We start from the raw sequence: 11,520 nt of genomic DNA, 5'->3' as shown, positions 1-11,520 counted from the left end.
CGTATTATTATTATTTTTTTAGAGCACAGTGTTAATTATAAATAATGTATACTGTTTTTGGTAGAAATGCGTTTGAGAGCTATTGGCTGTTCATAAGTCTCGGGACAATTGTAAGATTGGAGTATTTCTTGCAGTTTCACTAATCTGTAGCGTAACCTAATACAAAAATAAAGGAAGTAATCTACAGGGTGGCCCGTAAGTCCCTACCCATCCATATGTTATTATGTTATATTCAATTACGCATGTATTATAAATTTGATTCTTTTTTTTTTTTCAGAGACATATGGCCGATGTAAGTCTACTTACACTTGAAGAGCGTATTGTGACAAGTACGTGGGTACATGAGCGCAGCGAGAATGAGGGACAGCACACAGATACACTGGATACATAAGATATGTGAATGGGTAAGGACTTACGGGCCACCCTGTAGAACTAAAAGCAAACAAAAACTCATACATATCGGGTGTGTAGAGCTGCCGACTCCTTTGCATGTATTTTCTCTGACGGCGAAATTGTCACAACGATTGACGTAAGTATCGCTAAGCAACAACTGGCTGTTTAACAAGTTTCCAATGAATTGGCACGCGTACCGAGTATAAATGTATTTATTGTATGCGAGTGTAACAGTTTTTTTATTATTTCTTTTGCTGTTGCATATGCATATATATATATATATCTACATATTTTGCCATTTTGGCAAAAACAAACAGAAGTTTTATATGTTACTGGTAAATCATATATTTTTTACGAAATATTAGACTAGAGGTATTAAGAGTTGCCCATAAATCCCTAGAAAACGAAATAGTTTAGACCTGAGTGAAGTGAACCTGCCACCGGCGGCGCTGTAAGCACTCAGCACCACAGACCAAAATCAGGCTCCACGCCAAACTTTCTAGCATTCAGTTGTGTGGTTAACGGTGTGTAGAGTAGGAAAGTACTGTGTCAGTGTACGTTAACTGAAATCTGTATTTTTCTCTCTTGCACATTGTAGTGGGGAAGCCTTGTTGTTCAATCAGATTATCTTTGTCATCGTTTAAGAATGGATACTTTGAGTACAATATCGACCGATGGCCAGCGGTTTGCTGTATTAAGCTACGAACAAGTCAAGCGACTTCACGACATTATGGACGAGGTAGTACCCATTCACGGAAGGGGTAACTTTCCCACCCTGGAGATAAAGCTGAAGGAACTCGTGCGGGTTGTTCGGGCGAAGCTGGAACAAGATGCTGTACACGTGAAAGATATAAGGCTTAATGGTGGGGCTGCGAGTCACGTACTAAGTCCCGGAAATTCCTCTTACAACGATTTGGATTTGATTTTTGCCGTTGAACTGTCAACTCAGCGGGATTTTGAGAGAGTAAAAGGAGCTGTATTAGATTCGTTGCTGGATTTCCTACCGGAAGGAGTTAGTAAAACTCGAATAAGCAGTTGCAGTTTGAAAGAAGCATACGTTCATAAAATGGTTAAAGTTGCGGACAGTGACCGTTGGAGCCTAATATCTCTTAGTAACAACAGAGGGCGGAATATGGAACTTAAGTTTGTTACTTACATGAAGCGGCAATTTGAGTTTAGCGTGGATTCGTTCCAGATTATTCTGGACTCTCTGTTGTTGTTCTACGATTGCGCCCAAATGCCAATGGATGACACTTTCTATCCTACCATTGTTGCAGAAAGCGTGTACGGAGACTTCCAAGAGGCTCTTTACCACCTTCACAAGAAGTTAATTTCTACCCGCAATCCAGAAGAAATCCGCGGTGGAGGGTTACTGAAATACTGTAACCTTCTGGTTCGAGATTACAAACCTGCATTGCCAGAAGACATAAAGTCCCTGGAGAGGTACATGTGTTCGAGGTTTTTTATAGACTTCAGCGACGTCGGACAACAGCAAAATAAACTTGAGAGCTACCTTGCAAATCACTTTATCGGTGACGACCATAACAAATATGACTATTTGATGATCCTACACAGGGTTGTGGACGAAAGTACAGTGTGTCTCATGGGGCACGAACGGCGGCAAACTCTGACATTGATCGAACAGTTGGCCTATCAAGTGTACTTTCAAGAACAGAGCCTAGCGTTAGCCAAAACGCAACTTTCTCCATATGATTTGACATCCCCAGGACATCAAGTTGTGTTTGGTAACGGCTTCTTTTTCTCACCATATGTCACCACCTGCTACCCCTGTGGGTGGTTGCCCTGTGCGTGATCTTCCACTGGGGAGGTTCCGGTAAGATGGAAATGCGGTTCTGTGATGATAGAAGTTCTCTGTAGGAAAGTGGAAGCTTTCTTTGCCAAGTTAACGATTTTCACGGTGTCGGATTCTGATTATTTAAAAATCGATATTTTATACATTATGGGTAGAAAGCTAAGCTAGAAATTTGTTTCCATCATTTCTAGGAGAATTTTAACCACGTAAGTAAAGGGGATTAATTCATAATTCTATTCATAAAATTAAAAAATATAAAAGCTGGTTTCATATTATTTTTAAGTGCCGTGTTTGTGAAAACGTTGAGAGCTGTCAAGGACGATATTTATACAAATAGATTAGGCTTAAATCAATAATGCAGTGTTGATAACATATTATTCTCAAATCGCGGCGTTAATTTGGATGCTGTGGTGCAGATATCGAAAGGTTGGCTACAATTTAGAAAAGGAAGGATATAATTATTCTAGCTTTTAAAGTTTAACTGTTTATTTTGTGGCTCTAGAACTTGGTTGTTGAAGTGAAAATGGATTACGTATTTTTATTGACCTGAGACTTTTGAGTTTGACTTTGGGTGAAATTGGCGAAGACCATGAATTCATTGTTTTGTTATATTTTAACTGCATTTTCCTAATAACTGTGTGTTTAATAATATCCCTATTGTAGTTCGTTAGTTTTTGCGATAAGTCACTCTTTTTAAGTTTATTTAGTTTAAATGATAGCAGAATGGTGCGTTTAGAAATTCACATTTTTAGGATTTAGACATGAAAAATAAATTTGTGGGAGTTTTATTTGGTGGTACTTTGTATTATGTATAACCTAGTTTAAAGAAGAAAATTAGATTATTATAAATATTTTAAGACTTTCTTCATGGTAACTTGTATGGCTACACAAGTGGTAGATATTCTGATCAGAACCATGTTAACTATGTTTACTTTATTGTTAGACCAATCGTAGCAATGTTTTAACATTGTCTGGTAATGGAATCTATCGCGTTATTCAAATTTACTACGTGATTGGACCTTCACAAAAGATCAACAAAATATTACCATAGTTATCAATATTCGCATAAAAAAAAAAAACTAAAGTATTTTGTGTTTTAAGAAAAACTCAAAAAGGTGAAGTGTGCAATGTGTAGCGAGCGTTGCGTTAATCATTTAATGTACAACGAATGGTTTTATAACCTGTCTGGATTAATCGGAAATGAACACAAACTTGTAAGATGAAGACGTTGTATATTCCACCTCATTGTATAATAAAGTGTTCGCAATCCTGCAGTTTGTATGAAATATAAAGTTACTATTATTGTTGTTAGACTACAACGACTATATCCTTGTGTAGCTTTTATTCACTAATGTTTTAATTAGTATTTAAGGCTCTATTAAGTATCACTTTTAATCGCCAACGGCTGTAATAATTTGCAACTCGAAGTGCAAAGAATCGTGCTTCACGAGACTTGTTAACTAGGCCATATTATTCCTATTAGGCTAAGTGGTATCATACTCATAATTTTTAAATTTTGTCCGTTAAGAAAATACTGTAGGAAAATTCTTGTAAGAAATGTGTTCAAACAAACTCTTAAAGTGGAAAAAGTATTCATGTGTTTTGTTTTAATTTCAAAATATTTCGTTTAGCATTTCTATGAAAGGATTTCAACATTTGCTATGTACCGAGTGTGGAAAGTGTTAATTACACCTTTAATATTTGTTAATTGTATTTTTGTGTGATGTTATACGTGAAGAGAAACTTAGAAAAAAATTGGAAAAAACTGGTTTCATTGACTTTGAACCTTATTGCAGTATGTATGCTGTATGACCTTGGTCAAGGTTATTTTTATTTCTTTTTTGTAATTGGCTATACAAAGTTGAGAAACTGTATAAAGCATTACCAGAAAAGTGACATATCGAATGAATTTGAAAGTTGATAATAAAATTACTTTTATATTTCAACAGTTAAGTTCTTTATTAGATATGTTAGGTTGTTTCTTGTTTGTTTTGTTTCTTTCGAGTAATCTAATATTAGCGTATGAAACTTTATTTTATGTTCAATGGTTTACAGAAAAAATGCACATGTTGCTTTCGCTGCTAACTTAAACCTATTGAAATTTGTCGGCCTCGTGTTTTGGTGGACATTCATTGTTCCTGAGAACGAAAGCAGTATTTTGTAACAGTATGTTGTCAGAATCTCAAAATATATAGTCCTTTATTTAGCTATGAAGAAAAAAATGTATATTTGTGATAATTTTAACAACTTCTGTCAATAAAGATATCGGTTCAGCGACAGTTCATGTAGTTTCTATTCGCAAACAAAACTTGTGTTTTCAGACGGCCTTGCTTTATTTGTTACAATAGACCGTAGAACTGAATACGTGTCTGTAACAGTTGTATAACCACTGCTGCTCACTTGACCGTTAATTTCTAAGGTTTGACCTAGTTTCGTTCAGTGAATCATGTATTTTAAGAGGGTAGTAAGTCTATGGGGACTTCAACTATTTTAAAGTTAACATCGATACCTTTGTTACACACACACAAACCATAGTCGAGGTCACCTTTTCTTCGTAACGTATTTTATGCTAAGTACGACTGGCTTTTTATCACCCTTCACAACTACCAGATTTAATGTTTAGCTTAAAGAATCCTATAGTGCTGCTCGTGATTGCACAGTGTTCGGTTGTCACTCAGCGTGTATCTAAGAAACATGTAAAATGTATTATCTAAATATATTGGGTATAGCTGTTACTTGTTATTCTTAAGGCTAGTCCCAACATTCCATAACGCTTTTATTATATTAAAATGTTTTCAATAGTTTAAATAGATAATTATTCTGCCGTACAATTACCAAAATATTTAATTTTCTAATGCGCCTCGTCAAAATCAAAAACTTTCTTACTCAACGTAGAACTTGTACGTGTTATGAAATTGTTTTTTTTTAGAAATGCTAAGTTGAGTACGAACCTAGGTGAAACTTTTAGGGTACTCAAGCTAAACCGGCCGTATAAAAACAATGTTTTTTCAGTCATTTGGTGAGATTGTTTTTTTAAATGATGTGCTTGAGCGTCATTCTTTTTCTAGATATGATAAAACACGATTTTTTCTTTGCCTGATAATTGAAACTTCGTTACCGAACAGTCCAAATATTATACAGTTATAAATTCACAAGGTAACAGGATCTAGTAATTACTATTCGATGAAATACCCTTTAGTGCAAAGCAATACATTTTTTGTCATATTTACGTTAAGTTCCTTTAATCGCACGCAATCTGATTCATTCAGTTCAAGAAGACATCGTTGTTTTACTTAGGACTAAAACTAGAATAAAACTTATCTGATACGACTCCTTCTGGCATTATATGAATAATATAAATTTGTGGCAAATTAGATCAACAACCTCAGCACGAAGGGAAATACCCTTGTGATGGTATCTAATTTGAAACGGTCTGTTATTTTTTTTTTTTAAGTGTTGTAAGAAAGCTTTCAGTAAGAAAAATGGAGAAAGCAAATCTAAAAATGTCCCAAATAGTTTAAGAAATGCCAACGGTGCGCGGAAACCGGTATAGCTGCTTCCTATGTTGTTTGTCGCGTAACTCTGTAGGAACGTCATTCTACAATTAGGTTAGTTGGAGTATTCAACCCCAAGGACAATGTACAGCGTAGAGCAAAACAATGTTTTCACATGAAAATACGTAACTCTGATTCACTTTCCCTATTTTGTAGTTTCACTGACACTAAGATGGTGTGTTAAGGTAGGATATCTCACTTTTCCCTTTCGTAGGAGTTCACTTTAGTTCATTTAATTTAAATGAGATGCATTGTTTTAATACTATGGAAATAAATGTGTTCCAGTACAAATACATTATTAATGTGCCGAGCTGAAGAATCGCCACTCCACGCACGCCTGCATGCACGCACAAAAATACAATATTTTCACACGTGCACCTTTGTAAAAAAATTTGATTTCACATCGCTGCCGCTGTGTTTTTTTGCCGAGTGAAGTTCCATCGTATTTCTAATTAAGCTAAAGTTCGCTTTTTATGGTCATCGTCTTCAAAAAAAAAAAAATGACTCGATCTTTAACAGTACTGTCTAGTTGGCTTCTTCTCTAGGCGTTTAATTTGAAGAATGCAACAAGTTTAAAAAAAAATGTCAGATTGGATGGAATGTCTATACTGATATTTACGTGTTTATATCTTAATAAGCTACCAAACTTCGTGGTAATAATTTTTAAAGGTTATGTAGTATACGATCCACTAAAACGATTGACACTATTTTTGTGTTGAATAATATTATATTTCTAGAATTACGAACATGTTTCTATTTCTTCGAATTATTTGCGTTCATGTGAGTACTAGCCAAAACAACCGTATTGTACGCGTACCAAACATGTACAGTTTTAACCACTTGTTATTGAACTGATTACTACGCAGCTAGTGTAGATGATGCAGAGACAAGGTTAGTTTTAGCTTCATCCGTAGGACGGCAGTTTAATTTTATCAAAGATAAAACTATAAAAACCCAGTAATAAAGAACGGACAGAACATTTGTGACAAAATGGTTATTATTGGAATGTCGCTATTCGTGATAGATTGCGATGCATGTGTAAGGTTTACAAGCCCTACGGAAATTTTTATTTGTTGTTCAAGTGTACTTCATTCTCATCAAACAAAATATTGTATTTATATGTGGTCAAGATTCTTTACCATGTGACAATTATATGGTGCCCTGCATTCCATCAGCTAAAACTGTATGTGGTCAAAACACACACTCAAAATTCTTAACCGGTTACCTAGCGATTATATGTTAAATATTCTTATAATCGACCACTGAGTTGGTTGTTAACCCTAATATATTTTTAAGTTTAACTATTTACGTAAAGCTGCGAAGAAAACGGTATCAGTAAATGAACTTAATTCATTATATCAGTGCAAGTAACACAAATTAATTCAACTTTCCGTATTCTCTATCGTATATATTATCACACCTCGTGTACAAAGGTGATAATGTGGAATGTAGAAAATTAGGTCCACAATTCATCAGTAATTTTCGCTTTGCATCGGTTACAAAAAATCCCACCCACTACAAACTGAAGCCAAAACACAGTTTTCAGTTTTTACATGAAAAAAAAAACCACTATTTCGAAATATAATGCCTTTTTCATGAAACACAAGTCAAGATATCGAACTTAGTTCGGCTTAAGTTTCTTATAGTGACATCGTAAAACTAACGTGTCGATTTTTTTTTTCAAAGAGCAAGACGGTTGACTTTACCGTAGTAAAACATACTCGACTATCCAATCAAAGCGATCAACACGACACCGACGCTGGATGAAAATTAGATTGGGTAGCCCATCCAAACTGTAAAAGATAGGATTTATTATCAGTGTTAATGTTTCAACTCAGTGATATCATACGCAAGTGTATAGAACTTTTTTACATACTTATTTTATAGAAAATTCAAGGTGTCTAGCTTTTCTTGTTGGCCTTTTTTATTGAGTTGATAGTTTTGTTTTTCTAATATAATACGCCTTATTAACAGTTCACTTTACTCTTAACAGTATAGTGATAAAGACCGGTAACTAACAGAGCCTTATACACTGAATGTGTCCAAAATCACGATTAACCCCGATAAATATTGATGGGGTCCATACCTCATTGGCTTTTTAAACATTTTTCGAAAGTATTTATGCAACAAGTTACTAGTACTCTGTCCCTTTGTTTGTTTACAGGGTTCCTAATAACATGCAAGCCACACAAACACGTAAAATATAACAAATATTGCAGGTAATCCAATTAGTTACTGGATGGGTTGTCTGTGCATTTCACATAAATGTGATTTCTCCCATTTGTCTAGAGGCAGAAACGTAAGTTATTTGGTAATATGTATTATGTGGTCACCCTTGCAGTGCGTGGCGCAAAAACAAGTCGGTAATTTTAGGGTTAACACTCCTACGAAAAGACGTTTCTAGTCCTGATTTCTCCAAGCCCGTTCCCCTGGCTGTGGTTTCGCTAGATAGTAGGTAGAGACAGTGGGAATCTCGTTAATCCATTCATTAATGGATTTAAATGGCAATTTCATTTAAATACAAAATTATTAGCCTAATATTAATAACCTTTCAAGTTGCTCTGGGGCCTATTAGGCCCCACTTTTCGTAGGAGTATTAAATGAAAGCTATAAAACGTTATTAAAAAGTATTTGCTTTTCGGTGAAGGTTTGAGATGTAAAGTTAGGCGTAGTAGGTAGCTTGTAGATGTTTTAATTCAGCAGGAAATAAATTGAAATACTTTATTACTGCCTGACTGATTCACCTCGATCGTAGTCGTACAAATGGCATCAAGTTAAAAAAATCATTTTGTATGTTTGGCAAAATCACATGGTGTAAGATCCTTCAGTTTACTAAAAAAAAAATTCATAATTCAACACCTACGCCCTTGTTTAAAATGTTTCATATCTCGCTGCTCGGAAGGCACGAGCGAGGTTGATGTAATTTTAACGTCTATAGATGTATAATTTGTTTTGTGGGGCTGTCTGTAAAGTTTAACATTAAACCGGATTAAGGTTAACAGCGAGAAAAATAGACTTGATGAATTATAAGATTTCATCTGACTTCTGTTTTCTGGTTAACAGTAACTTTTACTTTACGTCAATTTACATATTTTTCACATCATTACACGGTTGTCTTGGTGATATCTGACAGCTTTAAGAAACTGTTGACATTGTTACACCACAAGTTGAAGCACGTTGTAGATTTGAAGACCGCTATTTCTGACGGACCTCATAGTTAAAATAACAATAATGAGAGGCCTCTGAGGCTGTTAAATTATTTTTTTCCAAATATTTTAAGGCGATCATTTCCAATTGTTACTAAAAGAAGTGTTGTTTATTTATTTTGAGAGATAACTATGATAAAAACTGACAGTGCTTCGTAACGGTTCCAGTAAATGTACTTACCTACATTAGCTATTCGAAATTTGACACGAGAATGACACACTACTCTTTTTTTATATCAAAGGATTCTACTCTACCGTTAGCTTTATTCCTGTGTGTTATTAATGGGAGGAACATTTCGAAATGGCTGTGTACGTGAAGACCACAAGCTAAACATCTGTGTTTATTAGTTGCTTCGTCATCATGTTTTAATGTCATCCCCCTTTAACAGATCTCGATCGATGAGGGTTTACACTGGTATTACTCCACCCCCACTCCCTCTGATTTCTTGAACTAGGGTAGCTATAAATGTAGTGGAATAATACTGCATTTAAGGCCAACGAAGTTTTCTTATTTGTTTCTGTTTTGGCCAACCCCTTCGCCTACCTTCCCATCGCTAAATCTGAGGGTTTGTGTCTCTAAGAGTCTTGATTCAATACCAGAAGTAGCAAGGCACAGATAGCACATTGTATAGACATAATAAAAACCAACCCTCTTACTGCAAGCTGAGCTAAAACGTACACACAAATATATTAGCAATTATTGGATATACTCTATGACAATGAAGTTATTGTTAGCAGTAATAATGAATGTCAAAGCGTGTGTTCAGTATAAATGTAATGGCCGAGTGAAATATACGTATGTGTGCATATATATCATTGGCCCCTTCAACTATGTTCCCGTTCGACCTACTTACGTAGGAGAATCATGCGAGAACATTTTAACGTTCTACTAGTATGTTACACATTGTTTATTGACTGTTCTGAACTTTCATTTTTGCTCTACATTCGTAACTTCGTGGTAACATCTGTGGCCATATGTACTCATAGTTCTGTACAACTTTAATGTAAATACGCTTTTTGGAAAGCTTGGCGAAGTTTAGGGTCGTAAAGGTCATGCGAGCTGTAGTTGTATGTATTTATACAATTAGCAACTATGAATAATAATATATATTTGCAATAGCTTTTTTTAATTCCTCAGCATATAACAAAAACAAAACAAAGTTATCTGTACTATATCCTAAGCATTTGTGATTTTAGTTACTCTGATATTTCTTGCGGTTGCAAAATCTAAAATATCTAAAGTAAATGTTAACTATTTTAACAACAGTTCTGTTTTGATTCTTAAATGGTAAAAGATGAAACAAACGTTGTTAGAAAACTGTTAAAAGTTGGCTTAAGAAAATGAAATAAATTACCTGATTAATAGGGACTTTTAAGGAGTGAATATCAGTTTATTTTTGTCTCAACATTTCCTTTTCTTCAAGTTAACTAAAATTTCAGTTTGTGTAATGATTTTGATTAACTGTTTATGTAATAGTATAAACTAGGTTTCAGTTTCGGTGTGTGAAAATACTGTCATGATGTGATAGTAAAACCATATGTTTCAACAGCAATAATGTGTTCTACATATAAGTAAATTTGTAAAATAAAAAACAACTCGTATGTATATCTATATATATATATCTATATATATATTACAGAATTTATATCAGGGGATATTGGTATTGTTTATTTTTTTTGTCTTTGTACACTTTGTGCTTTGGGGTTTCGTCTCTACGCACCCCTTTCGATATGTTTATATTGTGGGGTGAGGTGTCAACTTAGTGGAAACACGATGTTTTGCTCAAATATCTGGCCTGAATGTTTATTATTAGGGAAGCCATGTATTCGTTTTGCTGTCACATTTATAGTGTAATTTTTTCTCTCTCCTGAGTAACTCTAAATATACGACTACTGAACTTGAGAAAAATAATATTAAAACTTATTTGATGTTTTAATATGTTTTGCGGTGAGGGAGATGCAAATCCATTCTTAACACTGGCATATAGTTTAAGAAATCCTGTGTATATGAATTGCTACGCTATAGTGGATATATCACAAAAATGAAAATAAATTATTTTGTGAAATACATATGTTTGTGAGAGTTTTTTGACAGTCACCACAGTTTTACTGTATTCCATTTAATAAAACATATATGTACAAAACGGCTGGTATGGATAGAGAAAACACTATGTAGAGGAGCGAACAACGTTTCGACCTTCTTCGGTCATCGTCAGGTTCACAAAGAAAGAAAGAGGTAACTGAGCGATAGCTGACCACATGTTTGAAGGCGGTTGTTTTAATGAATGTAGGAATGTAGAGGGCGTGATTAGATCTCATTATTACGGAAAACATATAATAGAGTTGACTTACTGTAACAGTCAAGGTTTAACAATATGAATACCACAAACATAATTAGAGGTTCAGTGATGTCGAGAAAACCCACTTGTAGAGAAGTATATATGTAAAACGGCTCGTCTGGGTTGAGAAAATATTTTACGTAGAGGAGCGAACAACGTTTCGACCTTCTTCGGTCTGCCTTCCTTCTAGTCTTGTACTGCTAAATTAGGGACGG

At 34.7% G+C, this 11,520-nt stretch overlaps 1 protein-coding gene across 1 annotated transcript; it reads left to right on the top strand.

Moving 5' to 3' along the window:
- Positions 1–877: 877 nt before the first annotated feature.
- Positions 878–11,036, top strand: LOC143223552 (terminal nucleotidyltransferase 5C-like). The gene has a single exon (XM_076451652.1). It carries the CDS (start codon positions 1,040–1,042, stop codon positions 2,204–2,206), a length of 1,167 nt encoding a protein of 388 aa, XP_076307767.1. The 5' UTR covers positions 878–1,039; the 3' UTR covers positions 2,207–11,036.
- The last annotated feature ends 484 nt before the right edge of the window (positions 11,037–11,520 follow it).

The sequence above is a fragment of the Tachypleus tridentatus genome, chromosome 8, assembly GCF_004210375.1.
Source record: "Tachypleus tridentatus isolate NWPU-2018 chromosome 8, ASM421037v1, whole genome shotgun sequence".
NCBI lineage: Eukaryota > Metazoa > Arthropoda > Merostomata > Xiphosura > Limulidae > Tachypleus > Tachypleus tridentatus.
Note: the sequence above shows the minus strand (reverse complement) of the source record. Positions and strands in the feature narration are given on the sequence as shown.